We start from the raw sequence: 22,824 nt of genomic DNA, 5'->3' as shown, positions 1-22,824 counted from the left end.
GTCTGTCTGTCTGTCTGTCTGTCTGTCTGTCTGCCTGCCTGCCTGCCTGCCTGCCTGCCTATCTACCTATCTATCTATCTATCTATCTATCTATCTATCTATCTATCTATCTATCTATCTATCTATCTATCTATCTATCTATCTATCTATCTATCTATCTATCTGTCTGTCTGTTCATTTGTCTATCCATCTGTCTGTCTGTCTGCCTGCCTGCCTGTCTGTCTGTCTATTTGTCTGTCCATCTGTCTGTCTGTCTGTCTGTCTGTCTGTCTGTCTGTCTGTCTGTCTGTCTGTCTGTCTGCCTGCCTGCCTGTCTGTCTGTCTATTTGTCTGTCCATCTGTCTGTCTGTCTATCAGTCAGTCCGTCCATCTGTCTTTCTGTCTATCCGTCTGTCCGTCTGTCTGCCTGCCTGCCTGTCTGTCTGTCTATTTGTCTGTCCATCTGTCTGTCTGTCTATCAGTCAGTCCGTCCGTCCATCTGTCTTTCTGTCTATCCGTCTGTCCGTCTGTCTGCCTGCCTGCCTGTCTGTCTGTCTATTTGTCTGTCCATCTGTCTGTCTGTCTGTCTGTCTTTCTGTCTATCCGTCTGTCCGTCTGTCTGCCTGCCTGCCTGTCTGTCTGTCTATTTGTCTGTCCATCTGTCTGTCTGTCTGTCTGTCTGTCTGTCTATCTGTCTGTCTGTCTGTCTGTCTGTCTGTCTGTCTGTCTATCTATCTACAGGTATCTGTCTGTCTATCCATCTGTCTATTTGTCCATCTGTCCATCCACTTGTACGTCTTGATAGATCAATAGATAGACAGAAAGACAGACAAATGGATGGACAAATGGATATCTATCTATCTGTCTATCTATCTATCACTGCCTATAGTTTACCTAATTAATAGAAGCTTGTCTAAATGTATATTTTAATGATTTAATAGATAGCACACAGAAAGATAAACGTATTGCCATTGACTCTTAATATTTCTGAGAGAATAAATTATTTTATTGTTTCTTATTCTATCCAAAAAAAAGTCAAGCTGCATGAGTTTCCCATAGCATTTTGTCATCAGTGTAATTGGCGCCATATGGAAACTATCCGTATGCATATCTTTCAAGTGAAGAAAGATGTCTATAACATATGTACATTCTCCAGTATGTCCACATCTTAGTATTTATAGTGTCCATAAAGGATTGTATAAACACATGAGATCAGAACAACTGTGGCATGTCGTTGTCTAATTAAAGAAGTAATGCTAGCCGAGGTGGGATTTTTCCATTGCTGATGTCTGCTGATTGTGTTCTGTTAATTGTTTAGATTTGTTTCCATTTGCAGGGACTGTATTTACTTCTGTTTATTCATATTTTATCTCTTTGATTGGCTGCTTCTCTCTAGAGATTTGTGATTCCTGTTAAGTTGGGTAATAAGACAATAGAAGGGGTGATATAATACTGAACCTCCTGTTAGAGAGACTAAAGGAGAAAGATAGTGAGTTAATTAGAGTTAATTAGTGTATACACATGTTGTCTGAATATCTCAGTTATGGATCTCCATGTAGGGAATCAATCCAAATAAAAAGATGTAATCACATTGTGTGTGAAAGCAGACCTCTGTGTATTCCCAGCGTCTCCCGCGGGATCTGCTCAGAGCTGAGTGTATGTTAACATGCTCACAGCTGCTCGAGGATTGAGATCATGTTAGCACACACTAAATCATAGTGAATTAATGAGTAGAGACGGGTTTGACATCTGTCTCATGCTAAAATCTAATAGTTAATTAGCTGGTTTGGTTGCAACATACTTTTGTACTTTTTATTTGTGCAAGTATGTATTTTATGACCTTTTTATTTTGTAGAAGTTATATAGGTGCTTCTATATGATAATCTACAAAAGAGCAATTACTCCAATATTCCTGATTTATTCCTATATATGCAGTTATTCCTGTCCTTCTGTCAGTATTGAGTTTACATATCACTCACATATGCATAATAATATTATATTATATTTTAATAGTAAGATATTATTATTATTATTTATTATTGTATATAAATAACCCTGTCATGAAATAAAATAATTATTAGTTACTGTATTTGTTGTTATTAATTTATTTTTATTTTTTATTTTCCAGATATTGTATTATTCTTTTTTATTATTTTATATATTGTTAATATTATAATATATATTATGACACAATTAGTGTTATTATTATAAATAAATAAAATAGCATATCTGGAAAATAAGTTATAATACAAATAATTTAATAATAATTATTTATTTTTATTATTATTTATAACAATAAAAGAGCATTTATATTATAATAATAATTATAATAATGTTATTAATTGTTATTATAATGTGATAATGGTATTATTGTTGTAAATAACAATTTATAATTATAATAGTGTAATAATGTTTTATTATTATACAATTAATGTTATTATTATTGTATATAAAATATCTAGAAAATAAGTTTATTGATACTAATTATTACTAAATTATTAATACCAATAATTTAATGATACTGTTTTATTTTTATTATTAATTTATAACAATAAAAGTGTCATTTATATAATATAATAATAATAATAATAATAATAATAATATTGTTATTAATTGTTATTATAATGTAATAATGTTATTTTTATTGGACATAAAATAATGTATTATGCTAATGTTTAATAATAATATTTCATAAATATCTGGAAATAATTTATAATACTAATAAATTCATAATAATGTTTTATTTTTATCATTAATTTATAACAATAAAATAACAACAACAATAATAATTTATAAAATAATAATAATACTTATTGTTTCATTATTAGTATCAGTTTATAACAATAAAATTATGATTTGTAATAATAATAATAATAATAATGTTATTTTATATATTGTTAATATTATAATATATATTATTATACAATTAATGCTATTATTACAAAAATATCTGGAAAATAATTTATAATACTAATAATTTAATAATATTATTTTATTATTATTATATAACAATAAAAGTGTGCTTTATAAAAAATATAATAATAATAATAGTATTATTATTATGGTTATGATTTGTTATTATTATTATTATTATTATATGTTGTATATTGTTATATTATTATCTATAATATTATACAATTAATGTTATTGTTATTGTAAATATCTGGAAAATACTTGAAAATACCAATAATTTAATAATAATGTTTTATTTTTATTATTAATTGTTAACAGTAAAAAGTAATTTATATAATAATAATAATAATAATAATAATAATGTTAATAATTGTTATTATAATGTAATAATGTTATTATTCTTGTAAATAAAATATCTGGAAAATAATTTATAATACCAATAATGTAATAATAATGTTTTATTTTTATTAGATGTTAATTTATAACAATAAAAATGTGATTTATAAAATTATTATAGTAAATAATATTATACAATTAATTAATTGTTATTCTAAATGAAATATCTGGAAAATAATTTATAATACTAATAATGTAATAATAATGTTTTATTTTTATTATTATTTTATAACAATAAAATAACAATAACAACAACAATAATAATAATAATAATGATAATTATTATTATTATTATTTAGTATTTTTGTTCAGTATTTTGAGATTTTATTACAGTCAAGATTAATATATCATTATTATTTTCACATTACAGTAATTGTTTGCATTTGCATCGCAGTAATGGAAATAGTTCTTTACTGTCATAAAAAATAACATAGGCTTGCTATAAGTAAAAAAAATATGACCTTCTTCTTGAAATATGGACCAGGACATGTTGACATGTTTCTTGAGATGTTCAATCACACTCAGTAGTGAAGAATGTGTGTAAATCCAGTATCTGTTCCTCCTGAGACCACTGCACTTTGCTCGTACTAATCGCAATAATTACACTGTTTACACCCAAACCCACCATCCAGCCTTGCTCTGCTCCCACACTTCCTCCACTGCTCTGACATCCCTCCATCTCTTTCCCCCTCCTTCCTCCATTTCCTCTGCTCTCATGTTCATCTCCACCCTTCTTGTATTCCTGCACGGGTTACAGTATGACGGCTTGTTACATATCCTTCTCTAGCCATCCTCTGATCTGCACTTCCTCTCTCTAGCCTCGTTTCTTTCTCCAGACCCCAACACACACGTGTACATGCACACAGAGCAGTAAGGAACATTTCCTCTCTGCCTCCGAGGAACTCTTAAAAAAGCCTCACACCTCTATGAGCAGGAAACGAGCTCAGAGCGGATGAAGCAGCTGCTACTGAGATGACAGTATCAAAGTCCATGTCAGAAATCAGTCCAGGAACTTCCTAGATGTATAAAACAATATAAAATCCTGTTAGTCTCTGTGGAAAAACTACTACACATACACACTACACTACACTACTAAGTTAGACATTGTTTTTGGTAAAAATGGTTGATAAAATGTTTTTTAAAGCTGTTTTTTATGCTCACAAAGGCTGAATTTAAACTACCAGTTAAAAGAGTTTTATTTTTTTCCAAAGAAGTCTCTTCAGCTCTCCAAGCCTGCATTTATTTGATCCAAAGTACAGCAAAAACGGTAAAATATTTTTACTATTCAAAATAACTGTTTTCTATTTGAATATATTTTAAAATGTAATTTATTCCTGTGATTTCAAAGCTGAATTTTTAGCATCATTACTCCAATCACATGATACTTCAGAAATCATTCTAATATGCTGATTTGCTGTTTAGAAATATTTATTATTATTATTATTATTATGTTCAAAACTACTAAGTAGATTTTTTTCAGGTTTCTGTGATGAATAGAAAGTTCAGAAATACAGTATTTACTTGAAATAGAAATGTCTTTAGCTAATTTTGTTACACAAGCTTTTTTATTTCAGATAAATGCTGTTCTTAGGATTTTTCTGTTCATCAAAAAATCATGAAAAGAATGTACTCAACTGTTTTAAATATTGATAATAATACTGAATGATCATGTGACACTGAAAACTGGAATAATGATTCTAGTTAAATTATATTTTAAAATATATTCAAATAGAAAGCAGTTAAATAGTAAAAATGTTTCACAATATTACTGCTTTTGCTGTATTTTGGATCAAATTAATGCAAGCTTGAGCAGAAGAGAGAAAAGGAGATAAAAAATCTTACTGTTCAAAAACTTTTGACTGGTAGTGTATTTGATCAAAAATACAGTAAAAAGTAATACTGTAAAATATTATTACAAATTAAAAGAATTGTTTGCTATGCGAATATATTTTAAAATGTAATTTATTTTTGTGATGCAAAGCTGAATTTTCAGCATCATTACTCCAGTTTTCAGTGTCACATGATCCTTCAGAAATCATTCTAATATGCTGACTTGCTGCTCAAGAAACATTTCTTATTAATATTAAAATTGAAAGCGGTTGTACTGCTTAATATTTTTGGAAACTGTGATAACATTTTTTCAGGATTGTTTGCTGACTAGAAAGTTAAAGAAAAACAGCAATTATTTAAAATATAAATCTTTGTAACATGCCTTTATATATGTATTTACTGTCACTTTTGATCAATTTAATGTGTCCTTGCTGAATAAAAGTAATATTTTTTCAAAAAAAAAAAAAAACATTTGAATGCTAGTGTACTTCAAATAAAGTCGAAATTTGTAGAATATTTGGTCAGAATAAATTGAAAATAAATACAGCTAAAATCAAACATTTTAATTCTAAAATATATTTGGGCATCACAATTTTAAACGTTTTTTTTTTTTACAATATAAAGGAACTAAATGGTGAAGGAAATGCTAGGTCCAATTTTAGTATGGAAGTAATTGCTATTTTCAGGGTTTTTTCTTTTTTTAAATATGCTCACATTCACTCTTATTTGTATGTTTTATATGCAGAAAATTTACTAAATGAGTGCCAATGAATGGCTAAATGTAAAAAAATAAGGAAAAGGTGCACAATTAAAGGGATAGTTCACCCAGAAATAAAAATTCTGTCATTAATTACTCACTCTCATGTTGTTCCAAACCCGTAAGACCTTCGTTCATCTTCAGAAAAGAAACTAAGATATTTTTGATGAAACTGAGAGCTTTCTGACCCTGTATAACTCACACGTTCAAGGCCCAGAAAGGTAGTAAGGACATCAGTAAAATAGTCCATTTGACATCAGAGGTTTTCTTCACAAGTCCGGTTGAACCACTGATGTCACATGTACTATTTTATCGATGTTCTTACTACCTTTTTTGAACGTGGAAGTCTACGCTGTCTATGCAGGGTCAGAAAACTCTTGGATTTCATCAAAAATATCTTGATTTGTGTTCTGAAGATGAACAAAGGTCTTACGGGTTTGGAACGACATGAGTGTGAGTAATTAAGTAAGGAATAATTGACGACGGGCGTAGAATTCTTAGAAAATTCTACGCTTCGAGTCGTGACCGCATCACCACCTCGGTTGTGCATTATTTTGGCAGAATTCTACGGCCCGAAGTCAATTATTCCGCTTATACTACAGTTACCACACCTCAAGACATCGATCAAATGATATATTTCAAGACATTCGTCCGATTTTTATCCTTAAAACGCTATTGTGAGTATAATTAATTTCTCACGCAGCTCATCCAACAGCTTTGTTGCTAGTTCCAAAACGAGAACTAGTAACGACGCTTGAGCAGTTGATAGCAAACTAATGCAGTTAATAATGAAGTTTAGACAGACCGACAGACAAGCAGACGGATGGCAAGAGAGAGGGAAGAGAGTTTAAGATCGTAAATTACCTCTCTCAAGCAGTGTTTCCAGATTGGCCTTCTTTTGATCGGCTTGGACCGGAGAATAACGCATTGGGCGGGTAGACAAAATTTGGGCTGCTTTAAAAAAATAAAAGCCGCCCAATCAGCTGCTTTTTTCTTCGCTTTTATCATTAGTGATTGTTATTTTAATACCTTCGAGCTCAAAGTATCACAGTAATATAATGTGTAGTGCAGTCATCAACTCATTTTTGCTTAACGCAACCCTTACTGGTTTAGTTTAACAGAGACCTGTCAATCAATTTACGTCTTTTACGTTAGTGAGATGTGATGACTTGTGAGTGACAAGGTTTTGGCGCTATAACGGGCAAGATTTTGAATATCCAGCTTATTCATTTGAAGTAATTGCGATGGCAAAGTGGCCTAAATATAAGTTGCACAATAAAAAGTCTAAGTGTGGTGAGAGATGAATAGAAGACTTCTAAATATAATTGTAACTGAAATAAGAAAACGTGGGTGTGTGCATGAACGTAAATGCCAGCTACATTGTTTCTCATCACTTTATTGTGCACTTTTTGCACAGAAATTAGCATATTTTGACTGTGGACATTGAAAATGATGCATGTGTTTTTCCAAGGGTTAAAGTCATCGGTTAATTTCCACTTTGAAAAGAAGACATTTTACGCATATTTTCAGACTGTTTTGATCCATATTCCTGTGAAATTGATTTATCTTTATTTTATTTTGTCATTATTCTTTTTTAAAGAGATAAAAATGGTCCTTATTAACCTTGACATGGCAATAAAATTCACATTATTTTGGCAGTTAAAATTTGGGCTGGTTTTTGTTGAAGTGGGCGGGTTTTGGTGAGCTTTTGGGCTGGAAATCGTCAACCCGATCTGGCAACACTGCTCTCAAGTCTGTGTGTCTCTCAAAGGTGACTGGCAGCATCGTCTCTACTGACAGTTAAACTTTAAGTTCATTTTCTTCAAGACCACGCCGTTGTTACCTCGCGTGAGAACTGTCATGTCGTTTTTAAGTTGTTTATCGTCAGAGATGCGCTAACAACATTAGCGCGGATGCTAATGTGAGTGCTAACTGTATTGCTGCGTCCAAAATCGCATACTGCTTCAGTAGGTACTACATTTAAATTACATTACATCCGCCGCGTCTCCACTTTCCGCCATTTTTTCGAATAACGACTCCTCTCCTGGAGCCTGAAGTGTCCATCGGATGCGTACTGCAGAATTCAGGCGGAAGCAGTAGGTCATCCGGGTACTTCTCGCCTACTGTATTTCGAATACTATGAATTCGGACATACTAGTCGCCTCACATACTGTTTTTCGCGTTCTATATAGTAGGGAAGTTTGCGATTTCGGACGCAGCGTATGTGTGTGCGTCTGTGAGTGAGAGAGAGCGAGAGAAATAGAGTATGTGCTTTCCGTACATAATAAAACGTAATATTGTGGAAAAATCATGGACATAATCTGTCGTTTTTATCCTGTTGTTTACCGTATGTATTAGTTTTGCCAGTGTCACTGTAGCTTTTGGTTGTTTTGCTGTTTTGGGCTGTAAGGATCTTTATAACTGAAATGTGTGGCGAAGTGATATAGACATGTACTGCGGTCAAAAGCTGCCTGGAACTCAGTGTTGCCAGATCAGGTTGACGATTTCCAGCCCAAAAGCTCACCAAAACCCGCCCACTTCAACAAAAACCAGCCCAAATTTTAACTGCCAAAATAATGAGAATTTTAGTGCAATGTCTAGGTTGATAAGGACCATATTTATCTCTTTAAAAAAAGAATAATGACAAAATAAAAGAAAGATAAATCAATTTCACAGGAATATGGATCAAAACAGTCCGAAAATATGCGTAAAATGTCCAGAAATCTTTTCAAAGTGGAAATTAACCGATGACTTTAACCCTTGGAAAAACGCATGCATCATTATCAATGTCCACAGTAAAAAATATGCTAATTTCTGTGCAAAAAGTGCACAATAAAGTGATGAGAAACAAATGTAATGTAAAACCTCGTCACTCACAAGTCATCACATCTCACTAACGTAAAAGACGTGAATTGATTGACAGGTCTCTGTTAAACTAAACCAGTAAGGGTTGCGTTAAGCAAAAATGAGTTGATGACTGCACTACACATTATATTACTGTGATACTTTGAGCTCGAACGTACTAAAATAACATGACTAATGATAAAAGCGAAGAAAAAAACTGCTGATTGGGCGGCTTTTAATTTTTTAAAGCAGCCCAAATTTTGTCTACCCGCCCAATGCGTTATTCTCCGGTCCAAGCCGATCAAAAGAAGACCAATTGGGCGGAAACCCGCCCAATCTGGCAACACTGCTGGAACTATGTTCGCCGTGCGTTTCCCTGAATATAATGCACACCTCTAGAACGTTCGTCAGCCAATCAGATTCAAGCATTCAACGGCCCTGTAGTATAATGACATATAATAAACAACATGATATAGGTTGTGTAAGGTTGCTGTGAGAGTGTAAACAGTGTCTCTTACTCCAAGCGTGACGTCAGTAATGAGCTCAGCCGTGTTTTGTTTGGAGCTTTGATTTGGTGTGGAGTCACTCTAGAGTCAAAACACATCCCTGTCACATAAATACCCTTCCTTACTACTGCTGTACTCGCTTGTGGACCGCTCCTCACCCTAAACGTCCCATTACACGTGGGAACATATTCCTCTGGGCTCTCAGCAGAACACAGGGGCACAAAACAGGGGGCTGCTGTTACTTCAGAGACAGATGGAGCGAGGGAAATAAGGACATGGGTTGGGGAAGAAAGAATAATGGTTAAAAAAAGTGGGATGAAAGGCTGCTGCAGGAGTCGTGCGTAAGATTTGGCTCTCCAGATGGAATTCGGAGTTTGTTCTGGCGGCAGTCCGGCCGGTCTGAGGGAGGTGGAGCGGATTGGCATTTTGTTAAATGAGGGAAAAATGAAAAGCGGAAAGTGTGGATTGGATAAGGAGAAAGAAAGTCAGAGCGAGTGATGGAGGGAGAGAAAGAAGGTTACATACAGGAAGAAACAAAAGAGTCCTGGCGTGGAGGAGAGGAAAAAGATTAGCGAGAGGAAAGAGAGAAGTATTTTGGATTCAGAAACGCTCAGGCTTGTGCAGCAACAAAAATTTACCATGGTAACTATAGTTTCCACCAAAATAGCATGGGTGCTACGCTTATTAGTGGTTGTTGCTCATACTTCGGGATCTGAACAAACCCATAATCCTGCGTATTAAACTTTGGTGTGTAGCTCGCCCAGCACTTTCTGTGCTATGGACTTGAGTGATACCTCAAATATTGTTTGGATGAGATGTGATATTACTTTTCTCAGCAGACAGGCTGTTGGACGATGAAATAGCTAAGAAAAATCCCATAAGCACACATATCTATACTTGGGTGGGGACCTCTTTTGATGGGGTCTGTAAGCAACAACCAAGAGCATCCTACGAGGGGCCTACAGCAGTAACATTCTAAAAACAATCTGAACACCTTAGTGACCCATTAGTAGTTTTGTACAGAAAAAAATTTGAGTAATCATACAAAATGATTGTTATTTTTTATTTAACATGGACCTGAGTGAGATATTTCACATAAAAGATGTTTACATATAGAACACAAGAGAAAATAATAGTTTATTATAATAGTTAATTTATAAAAAATAACCCGTTCAAAAGTTTGCATACACTTGATTCCTTATACTGTGTTGTTACCTTATTGATCCACAGCTGTGTTTTTTTGTTAAGTGATAGTTGTTCATGAGTCCCTTGTTTGTCCTGAACAGTTAAACTGCCCGCTGTTCTTCAGAAAAAATCTTCAGGTGCCACACTAAGGACAACTGAGGGACTCATATGCGACTATTACAGAAGGTTCAAACACAAACTGATGCTCCAGAAGGAAAACCGATGCATTAAGAGCCTGGGGGGGTGAAAACTTTTTGAATTTGAAAATCAGGGTAAATTTAACTTATTTTGTCTTCTGGGAAACATGTAAGTATCTTCTATAGCTAGCTTCTGATAGGCAGTACTAAATGAAATGCTATATTTAGGCAAAATATGAAAAATGTATTCATTCTGTTCAAAACTTTTCACACTCCAGCTCTTAATGCATTGTTTTTCCATGTTTTTCCTTAATGCAGTGTTTGAACCTTCTGTAATCATTGCATATGAGTCCCTCAGTTGTTCTAAATGTGACTCATTAACAACTATCACTAAACAAACAGCTGTGGATCATTCAATTGTATGAAGACATTTATAACAAGTGACAAGACATGTTTCAAAATCTTAAAACAATAAATGCTGTTCTTTTTCATTTTCTATTCATTAAAAAGCCCTGAAAAAATGCCAGTTTCTATGCAATATTAAGCAGCACAACTGTTTTCAACATATTGATAATAAGAAGAAATTTTACTTGAACTGCAAATAAGCATATTAGAATGATTTCTGAAGGATCATGTGACACTGAAGACTGGAATAATGGCTGTACATTAAATATAAATAAAAGCCATCCTTGGTGTATATGACTTTCTTCTTTCAGACAAATACAATTGGAGTTATATTAAATGTCCTGGCTTTTATAATGCAGTGCTTTATAACGGCAGTGAATGGCTGTTGAAATTTTGAAGTCCAATAAAGTGCATCCATCCATCATAAAAAAGTGCTCTACATAGGTCCGGGGGGTTGATAAAGACTTCTGAAGTGAAGTGATGTGTTTGTGTAAGAAAAATATAGATATTTAAAACTTTATAAACAGTAATCTCTAGCTTCAAATTTTAAATATAGATGTTTTATCTTACACAAATGCATTGATTAATTTCAGAAGGCCTTTTTAACCCCCTGGAGGCATGTGGAGCACTTTTTATGATGGATGGATGCACTTTATTGAACTTCAGAATCTCAACAGCCATCACTGCCATTGTAAAGCTTGGAAGAGCCAAGACATTTTTAATAGAACTCTGACTGTATTCGTCTGAAAGAAGAAAGTCATATACACCTGGCTTGAGGATGAGTAAATCATTGGGTAATTTTCATTTTTGGGTGAACTGTCCCTTTAAACAGTTATTTTAAATTGTAATAATATTTAATAATAAAATAGTATTTTTTAGACTTTAGAATGATGCTGTATTTTGGTAGAAACTGTGGTACAATTTTCTAAGTGAAGCCCAAACTACTGTAACAAAGGAAGAGAAAGGGTGAATGAGTGATGTATGAAAATATGAACAGGATGAATGAGGAAATGTTTGTGGAATGATTGACATGCAGAGGAAAAAGGGAATGGATGGATGGAAGCAGGGGAAAATTTACCAGAGGAAGCAGAAAAATGTTCCCAGGGAATTAAAAAAACAAACCAAAAAAAAAACAGAAAGAGCGAAAGGGGCATTAAAAAAGTAACATCTGCTCATAGCGACAGAGCATAAGAGGGTCAGTAATTGGCTCTCAGCGGCTGATGTCTTTACCACAGATGCAGTGATATCTTTTACACCTGGTAAAAATAGTTACACTGTGTTTCACTTAACACTTATCTTCCCTTACAGTGTTACAGGCGGGTTTGTGTGTGGGAAGAACTAGAGAGAGATCTCTTGTCTTTGTATACCATGGGGAAGATGTTCTGTTCCACTGGAGTGAAATATTATCTTTGAGTTCTATCATCACTGCGTTTTGAGACATAATCGTTCACTTTCTTCAAATGTGTCGGCAGCTTTTTTAGCCAAGAAAAAAGGAAACTTGATATTATAATATCCCACCTAGCAACACACAAAAACATAAGTGTGAACTGTTTACTAAACAGTGTACACTGGATACTCCTTAAAAATGGTTATTTAACTTTTTGAATTCAATTCAATAAATTATTTTGGCAGTTGAACTAAATAATGAGTCAAGAAAGAAATGTTAACAATTTCTGCTGATATCAGGTGTGTTCAGCTGAAAATAGAGGGTCAAGTTTAATGCAAAGTTTAACTTATTGTTCGGAAGTTTGAGGTCAATCAAGATTTTATTTGAAATAAAATGTGTTTATTATATATTAATTATTTAATATGTTTACTTTTAGTAATATTTATTCAGCAAAGATGCATTGACCAAAAGTTACAAAAAGATTTCTGTTTTAAATAAATGCTGTTCTTTTGAACATTCTTCCTAAAAATAATAATAATATAATCCTGAAAGATTTCAACACTGATAAAAAAAATCATTTCTGTTGACAATCAATGTGAAGACTGGAGTAATGATGCTGAAAATTCAGGTTTTAAATTGTAATAATGTTTCACAATATTACCGTTTTTACTGTATTTTTGAACAAATAAGTGCGTGAGCTTAAAGGGGTAGTTTTTCAGTCACTTTCAGAACACAAATTTACAGATAATGTACTCACTCCCTTGTCATGCAAGATGTTCATGTCTTTCTTTCTTCAGTCGTAAGGGAATTATGTTTTTTGAGGAAAACATTTCAGGATTTCTCTCCATATAATGGACTTCTATGGTGCCCCTGAGTTTGAACTTCCAAAATGCAGCTTCAAATGGCTCTAAACGATCACAGCCGAGGAAAGAAGGGTCTCATCTAGCAAAACAATCGATTATTTTCTAAAACAAAATTACAATTTATATACTTTTTAACCTCAAATGCTTGTCTTGTCCAGCTCTGTGTGTACTCTGCGTAGAGACTAAAAAGTATATAAATTGTAAATGATTTCAGAAAATAACTGATAGTTTCGCTAGATAAGATCCTTCTTCCTCGGCTGGGATCATTTAGAGCCCTTTGAAGCCGCATTTAAACTGCATTTTGGAAGTTCAAACTCGGGGGCACCATAGAAGTCCATTATATGGAGAGAAATCCTGAAATGTTTTCCTCAAAAAACATAATTTCTTTACGACAGAAGAAAGAAAGACATGAACATCTTGGATGACAAGGGGGTGAATACATTATCTGTAAATTTTTGTTCTGAAAGTGAACTACTCCTTTAAATTCACACGCTCTAAATATAAGTAGTACAGCAGTGTGCTATTTTGTAAATCTAATCAAGAGAGAATTTGATTGGATAAAATAAAGAACAAACCCATAAGTGCAGAATGAGTCATCAGTACTTTTGGACCAATTTTTGGTCAAATTTAAATCCACATACAGTTGCAATGGCATGCACCTTTTCTGAAGATCCAGGACTTTATACAAAATGCATCTATAATGCATCTATGGCATATTAAAAATGATAATGTCAATATGTAATATATTCCTCACCTGAAAAAGCTTTCAGATCACTGATAATCTTTGGTTTTCACTTTGCCACTGCTTTCTTCTAATTTAACCAAATGAGAATTAAAATCTGGAGACTGAACAGGCCACTCAAGAACATTCTATGACTGATCCCTGAACCAAGTAGATTTGGATGTATACTTTGGGATGATTGTGCAGTAAAGTCTATTGATTATCAGCTTCAGTCTTTGCAACAAAGGCATCACAATTCTTGCCAAATTGCCTGATACTTTAAAGAATCCAGGAAGTCCTTCATACAGTCATGATTTCCACTTCCTGCTGCAGTAAAACAACCCTAAACAGGACTGATCCACCTCCAAGTCTGATGATGGAGATGGTGTTCTTCTGCTTATAAGTTTTGCCTTTTCTGCACCAGACATATCACTGATCCATGGGTACAAAAAGTTCCAGTTTGGTACTCACTCCATAAAATATTCTTCCAGAACTCGATCTATCCAAATTAATTTGAGCATGTTCAGGTTAGCGTTGTATGTTCTTCTTGATCACGAATGGCATTCGGCAAGATGCCCCAACATGAAAGACATGCTTGTCTTGTGTTCATCTTATACTCTGCATTGAAATGTTTTTCCACCTTTCAATGGGTCATCTTGGAAGTTTTTGGCTGTACATTGCAGGTTTTTCCTCAGTTGTTCTGATCAAACATTTTATGATATTGTGCTTTTTCTTCAACGCCCTCAAATGTTTACCGGCGCAACACATTTTAAACTAAGGAATAAGGCTGTAAGCTGTGTCTCTAGGTACTTTTAATGTCTTGGAAATCCTCATATAGCCTTAGACTTTCTAAAGTAATACAATTATTTCTCTTCTATAGCTTCTCTGTAGCTTTTGTGAGAGCTCTGTTGACTTCATCACATTAGCTACTCAAACTTCAGCACATGCATTGGCTAACTGTAGGTATGTGTAACAGCCCAAGCTAATTCAGTTTTCTAATAGAGTTTCTAAAGGTTTAATTGTGTTTTAATACAATTTTGTTCCCCACCATACAAATAAGTGACTAAAAAACAGCATTGTTGAATAGGGGGTTGAATAATTATGACATAGCCAATTTATAAAAAAAAAAAAGATTATTAATAATGGGACAAGATTGTAGTAGAGAGCTGACAGAAGCTTCTAAGCACTTCCAAGTAGCGTTTGTTGGTAGTTTTAAAGAATAAAAGATTCTGCACCAAATTCGACTTTTGGGGGTTGAATAATTTTGATAATTTTGAAATTTGATTTTTTCATTATTATTCATCAACTTACGTTCTTAGAATTACTCAAATATGTATGAATAAACTTCCTCTAATAGTGTACTGATGCCTTTGTTGAATTCTTTTCACAAAATGTTCTCTACAGCAAAATGTCCTGCAGGTCAAGGGGGTTGAATCATTTCGATTGCAACTGTATCTGCTCTAGAATATAGCTACATAAGCATATAGAAAACCTCAATGCCAACACAAACATGCTAAAAGCCACAGAACTCCCATTTTGGATTGCTGGCATGTAACTGGAGACAAACACCCAAGTCCCTCCATCCTCCAGAGCCTCATAAGTTATGTTTCATTGTCTTGTTGAGCAAAAACATACAGTCTTTTAATAACCCTCTATCTCACTCCCTAAACGCATAGCCGTAGGTCAAGGCCTAGTGTAGCGTCTGTGCGCTTCTCCCTGCCTCAGCCCTTTTCCTGTGGCCAAACAAACAGGCCAGGACTGGGCAGGGGATCGGATGTGTGGGGAGCTGAGGGGGGCGCTTCATGTTACATAAGCGTGAATGTCATCGCACACAAACACACACAGACACACACACACGTTTTCCCGCCTTCTGTAAGCACACTAATGACGCCTCCGCCCCCTTTAGCCTGTACGACAAAACATGTAAACATATCTGTGTGTCTGTTTGGGTGGGTTCAGGGCTGTCCATCATATATGCTGTACCACAATTTATGTTGTTGTGTTTTGTTATTTTGCACAGGGTCATGCCAGAGGAATGTGCATGCTAATGTGTTCAGTTACTGCCCATCACCCACAATCCCTTGCATCTCACTTTTTCTCCAGTCTCAGTGTTATCAGCAGATAGTTTGCTTATCTGTTGCTTTGGGGAAGCATTTCCTTCTCCTCATCCTAGCAGATCCCTCTTTACCACTCCCTTCCCCTCGTCCCAGGGAAAGAAGTCAGGGTTATGAACGAATGTGACTGTGTTGGGTTTGTAAATTTGGGTTTAAATCATGTTGCTTTTCTCTGTTTCAGATCAACACAGCCTGCATCCCAGCGCAGCCCTCCGAACTGGTAAGACTTTCTGTTTATCTTCTATCTGTTGTATTTTATCATCTTTGTCCTTACTTACTTATTATTTATACCAGCAGGATGTCTTTCCCACTCATTGGTTCACTCATTGATTACTTCCTTGTTCATTTGCTCTTTGTTTATTTACTTTTTCACCTGCTTTACTGAGTTGCTAGTGGTAAAAAGTGGTAAAATTACTTCTCTGGCATCCTTTATGTTTAAAAACCATGTAAAGCGTCATTCAAAACTGTTTAAAAAAATATGGGGTTGGTACAAGTTTTTAAATATGTTTGGAAGAAGTTTATTATGCTCACCAAGGCTGTGTTTTTATTTAAAAAAATACAACAAAAATAGTAATATTGTGAAATATTTTTACAATTTAAAATAACTGTTTGCTATTTGAATATATTGTCAAATAAAATTTATTTCTGTGACGCAAAGCTGCATTTTCAGCATCATTACTTCAGTCTTCAGCGTCACATGATCTTTCAGAAATAATTCTAATATTCTAATTTGATACTCAGGAAACATTTCTTATTATTATCAATGTTAAAAATAGTTGTTCTGCCAAATATTTTTGTTAAACCGTGATATATTTTTAATAAGATATCTATATATCACATCATATGTCTTTACATATCTTACTGACCCCAAACGTTTGAACTTTAGTATATTTTTGTATTGCATGGTGGCTAAAAATGTTGTTTAGATAAAGAATTTTAACATTCACGAGTGTGTAATTCTTTAGCGTGTTTGTTAGTTTCATTTGGTTTAGTTGTGTTTATGTAAACAGGAGTGTCATACATTTTTGAGTGCCTACTAATGGCGCTGCTGGTTCAGATACACACTGCATGATGCTTCAGGAAGTAATTATAAAATAGGACACATTTTTGTGTTGTTGCTCTGTTTATGATATTATATCTGTGTTCTCATCTGCTGCAGCGAAGGGGAACATCCTCCTCTAGACACATTCAGCATCTGGTAAGAACTTGTTTCCACTCTTTCATTATTTATTGATATGTGAAGTACCCAGTGAGATTTTAAGTTAATATTTCAGTGATATTGTACTAATATTCAGTGGTACACATACTGAAATTGTTTTGGTGTGATTTGGTTTGACTCTCACACCGAACATAGTGTGATTCATTCAATATAACTATAAAGAAATCATAATTAATAATAGTAATAATAGTGTTGTTGTATGTAATAATGAGTAACGTGTGATAATGCTATTATACACTCCCAGTCAAAAGTTTTTGAACAGTAAGATCTTGAAAGAGGTCTCTTCTGCTCACCGAGACTGCATTTATTATATACAAAGTACAGTAAAAACAGTCAAATTCTGAAATGTTTTTACTATTTAAAATAACCGCTTTCTATTTGAAAATATTTTAAAATGTAATTTATTTCTGTGATCAAAGCTAAATTTTCAGCATCATTACTCTATTTGCTATTCAAAAAACGATGCTATTTTACTATTTGCTTGTTAAAAAACATGCATTATTATTATTAATATTTAGAACAGTTGAGTATTTTTTTTTTCAGGATTCTTTATTGAATAGAAATATCCAGAGATGAGCATTTATCTGAAATATAAACATTTTTGCAATATTATACATAAAACCCCTCAAAACCTTGGAGTCAGTATAATTTTATTGATTTGTTTATTTATTTTTGGAAAAGTAATTATAGAAATTAATCATTTTATTTAGCAAGGGTGCTTTAAATTGATCAAAAGTGACGATAAAGACATTTATATTATTACAAAAGATTTCTATTTCAGATAAATGCTGTTCTTCTGAACTTTCTATTCATCAAAGAACCCTGAAAAAAACGCTACTTAGTTATAATACTAATAAATGTTTTTGAACAGCAAATCAGAATATTATAATGATTTCTGAACGATCATGTGACTGGAGTAATTATGCTAAAAATAAGCTTTGAAATCAGATGAATAAATTGCATTTTAAAATATATTCAAATAGAAAACAGTTATTTTAAATAGTACAAATCTTTCCAAATATAACTGTTTTTGCTGTAGAACAAATAAATGCAGGCTTGAACTTACTGTTCAGAAACTTTTATTGGTAATGTATTTTAAAATGAATAAATGATTTTTAAATTAAAATACAATTATTTTGGAGTACACTTAAAACATACACTACAGTTTTTCTTTCTTTTTTACTTTTTTATTTTATATGAATTTTCAATAGTTACCTGAAATCAGCAAACTTTTATTTTGGCAGGTTGCCTGCAAATGCACTGACCAAATTAGCACTGAAAATGCTGTTTTTTCATGATTTATGCTTTCTTTTCGAATGGAATTCTTATACAGTATTACAGTAAGTCAATAAAAAAAAAAGTATTGTGCTTTAACAGCTTTCAATAATGTCAGTACGCAAATCAGCAGTCTAAACTTGTTTACACGGCAGCATTAATATTAAGAGGTCTTTCTCTACTCATCTTTGTTGAGTTGCTGCTTCAGTTCATGAGTTGATTAGTAGTGAAGTCAATGTCAAACATCTTTGAACAACAATACATGTGTTCAGTTGTTTATGCTAGGCTAGTAGAAGCATGCAAGTAATTGTAGTTGCAAAAGTTATCCATTAAGATCAAATCAAGACAAAAATGAAAAATGGCAGCATGATGTTTTTTATTTAAATTTTTTGCAATGCATTTTATTTTATTACACTTTATTTCATTTAAGTCCTTAGCTGTGATGTCAGCAATCACAGAGTCAGTGTTTAATTTTCTGTATCCAGAGATAGACGTGATTTTTCTGATTTTTGTGACTCAGGTCCACCGTTTAATCAGAACCATTAGTCTTCACTGTCTAAAGAATAAAAAGGTCTATTCATTTTCTTTCGCTGTTAGGCCTCAGACGGTGCTTCAGTTCTTACAGTGGCATTTATCTGTTTACACATCGCACATATGTGTCTCCTTAAGAGTAGAACAGAAATTAAGAACAAGCATTTCTTAAATAAACCAAAAAGACAGTCTTTTGTACCAAGAGTTGGCGCTGTCAACTAGACGAAAGTTGGTTGAGTTTGTTATGTCCAAACACAATGGTATAATCTTGTTTTGTCTTTTTCCAGGGCTCAACCAAGTCTCTGACTTACACCAAACAGAGAAACACTCTGCCGAGGTACGTTTGGGTGAAAAGATTCGAAGCTTTTAAAGCATCAAATCTCAAGCCATGAAGTTCAGCGATCGCTGCAGGAGTGGTCGAGCATGCTTGAGTTCTGAGACTTTATTTCCTCTGCCAATCTCTACTTATCTCAGATAAGTTACCTCATCTCAGCAGGGTTTTATTCCCTTTGGATTTGATGTGGAAAGTCAAAAATCCCTTTTGGCCACAGTGTGGTGAGGAGCAGAGAGCTAATATGTGTCAGGGTGCGTGGTTAGTTCAGCTGCACAGTACTGACAGCTCAGCTGTGTTCAATCAAACTCCAGCTAGCCAATAAAATAGCATTTACTGGACTTTCACATGATTATTTATGATGATTGATTTTAGAGGTTTTGTTTGGGAGAAGCTTTGATTTTTTTTATTAGGCATGCACCAACTTTGAAATTCTGGTCAATGCGATAAGCCAATAATTAGTTTAATTTAAATGATAAATGTTAAATGACAAATATTTAAATTATAATATTTAAATAAATAAAGATTAAAAATCCATTAAAAATCAATTTTAAAATGGTAATTAAAATGAATTTAAGCATCACGTTAAAATGTAAAGTATGAAAAATAATTTAGATATTTGCTAATTACATTTACCAGTTTTAAATGGTAAATGTTAAATGGCAAATTATAAAATATCTGTATTATTTTATATGAAAAAATTAAATTAAACAAAAAATCTATTTTAAAATGCAAATTTAATTTTTTTTACATTGTTTTATATGCTAAAGATTTCATTTAATAGTTTTAAAAGATAAATGTTAAATGATATGAATAAAATAAAACACTTAAAAACAAAAAAATCTATTTTAAAATGCAAATTTAAATGAATTTAGGCATTACAACATTTAAATGTGAATGATTAAAAAATGAGATATTTGCTGAATATTACATTTAACAGTTTTAAATGCTAAATGTTAAATGCCAAATATTAAAATTCTGTATTATTTTATATGAAAAAAGCCAATAAAACACTAAAAGAATTAATTAATAAATGTTAAATGCTAAATCTAAACATTCTGTATTATTTTGTATGACATTGTTTTATATGCTAAAGATTTCATTTAATAGTTTTAAAAGATAAATGTTAAATTATATGAATAAAATAAAACACTTAAAAACAAAAAATCTATTTTAAAATGCAAATTTAAGTGAATTTAGGCATTACATCATTATAAGTATAAAAATATTTTGATACTTGCTAAAGATTAAAGATGACATTTAACAGTTTTAAATGATAAATGTTAAATGGCAAATTTTAAATTCTGTATTATTTTATATGAAAAAAAAGAATATAAAATACTAAAAGAAAATCTATTTTAAATAGCAAATATAAGCGAATTTAGGCTTCACAACATTAAAATGTAAAGTATAAAAAATATTTTGATATTTGCTGAATATTACATGTAACAGTTTTGAATGATAAATGTTAAATAGCAAATTCAACTTATTTTATATAAAAAAATAAAATACTATTTTAAAATGAAAATTTAGGTGAATTTAAGCATCACAACATAATATTGTACAGTATAAAAATAATATTTGTTTTGATATTTGCTGAATATTACATTTAACAGTTTAAATTATAAATGTTAAATGCCAAATATTAAAATTCTGTATTGTTTTATGAGAAAAAAGAAAATAAAACACTAAAAAAAATCAGTTTTAATTGCTAATTTAAGTGAATTTAGGCTTCACAACATTATAACGTAAAGTATAAAAAAAATTATATTAGCTGAATACTACATTTAACAGTTTTAAATAATAAATGTTAAATGATATATTCAAATTTTGTATTATTTTATATAAAAATAAAATAAAAAACTATTTTAAGATGCAAATTTAATTGAATTTAGGCATCACAACATTATAATGTACAGTATGAAAATAATATTTGTTTTGATATTTGCTAAAGATTACATTCAACAGTTTTAAATGTTAAATGAGATATATTAAAATCCTGTATCATTATATATATATATATATATATATATATATATATATATCAAAACAGAATAAAAATAACATTTGTTTTCATATTTGCTAAAGAATACACTTAACAGTTTTAAATGATAAATGTTGAATGACAAATAAGAAAGTTCTGTATTATTTTATATTAAAAAGCATAGAACATTAAAACATAAAAAAATCTATTTTAAAATGCTTATTTAGATGATTTTACGCATCATAACACTACAATGTAAAGTTTTTTTTTTGATATCAGCTGAATATAACATTCAACAGTTTTAAATGATAAATGTTAATTGCCAAATATTAAAGTTCTATATTATTTTATATGAAAAAAAACATAATTTTTAAAATGCTAATTTAAGTGTATTTAGGCATCACAACATTATAATCTAGAGTATTTCTTTTGATATATGCTAAAGATAACATCTGACAGTGTTGTTCAATTAGTTGTGTTTTTAAAGAGGAGTAATTATTAGTATTAGATAATAGAAAATGTATAGAAAATGTACAAACTGGGCATGTAATCCTGCATGCTCTGGTAGCTGTTTTTCTATCTGGTCCAAGCAATTCCAGATGGTTAATTATCTGGGCTAAAAGCTGGTGGACATGGTTTTGACTTGGTAGACCATCTTGGTCAATCCTAGTGGTGTTGGTAGATCATCTTGGACCAGCAACAAACCAGCTGCTATGTTCTAAAAAACAGCTTAACCACCTTAAACACTCATGGAATTGAGGTTTGGAGTTCATGTCTATTAGCTTTTCAATTTCACAGGATATTTAATGTGGTTTTCCTTACTCTCTCAGGAGCTTCAGTGTGGATCGGGTGATGGACAGAGTGATGGAGAGGAACTATGATTTCGACCTCACATACATCACAGAGAGAATCATCTCTGTCTTTTTCCCTCCTCTGCTGGAAGAACAGCGGTACCGCCTTAACCTCAGGGAGGTGGCAGCCATGCTCAAGTCCAAACACCAGGACAAATTTCTGGTAAGTGACTCTTCTGGCTTGTATTTACTGTATTTAAGGCAAGTTTACTTATGCTATTATAATAGAGACATTTTCATTGTTCCTGGTTGTTTTCCTCCCAACAGTTATTCAATCTGTCCGAGCGAAGGCATGACATCACCCGTTTAAACCCAAAGGTAGGGCTCAGTTTTTATAATTTTATGTGTTTTTAAAAAAAATGTTTTTAAAAGTCTCTCTTTCTCTCTCTCAGGTTCATGACTTCGGCTGGCCAGATATGCACGCTCCTCCTCTGGATAAGATCTGTGCCATGTGCAAAGCCATGGAGAACTGGCTGAACTCCGACCCCCAGCATGTGGTCGTTCTGCACTGTAAGGTCAGAGGTCATTGTAGTCTTTGGACAGTTCATGTCAGGGTCACAAGCAAGTGTCAGGACACTAAAAGGTTTTGACGTGAC

The 22,824-nt window shown here is 32.5% G+C and overlaps 1 protein-coding gene across 1 annotated transcript in view; it reads left to right on the top strand.

Annotated features, from left to right (window-relative positions):
• Positions 1-22,824, top strand: part of tns2a (tensin 2a) — a 48,574-nt gene that overhangs the window by 8,956 nt on the left and 16,794 nt on the right. The window contains exons 3-8 of the mRNA XM_073823630.1: positions 16,219-16,257; positions 17,197-17,235; positions 19,350-19,399; positions 22,208-22,391; positions 22,496-22,546; positions 22,621-22,743. Of these exons, the coding sequence (XP_073679731.1) occupies positions 22,230-22,391; positions 22,496-22,546; positions 22,621-22,743 (336 nt within the window). The 5' untranslated portion in view covers positions 16,219-16,257; positions 17,197-17,235; positions 19,350-19,399; positions 22,208-22,229. The remainder of the gene's footprint in view (positions 1-16,218; positions 16,258-17,196; positions 17,236-19,349; positions 19,400-22,207; positions 22,392-22,495; positions 22,547-22,620; positions 22,744-22,824) is intronic.

This window comes from Garra rufa, chromosome 18, assembly GCF_049309525.1.
Source record: "Garra rufa chromosome 18, GarRuf1.0, whole genome shotgun sequence".
In the NCBI taxonomy this organism is placed as follows: Eukaryota; Metazoa; Chordata; class Actinopteri; order Cypriniformes; family Cyprinidae; genus Garra; species Garra rufa.
The sequence above is the reverse complement of the archived record's forward strand: the minus strand, read 5'-3'. Positions and strand labels throughout refer to the sequence as shown.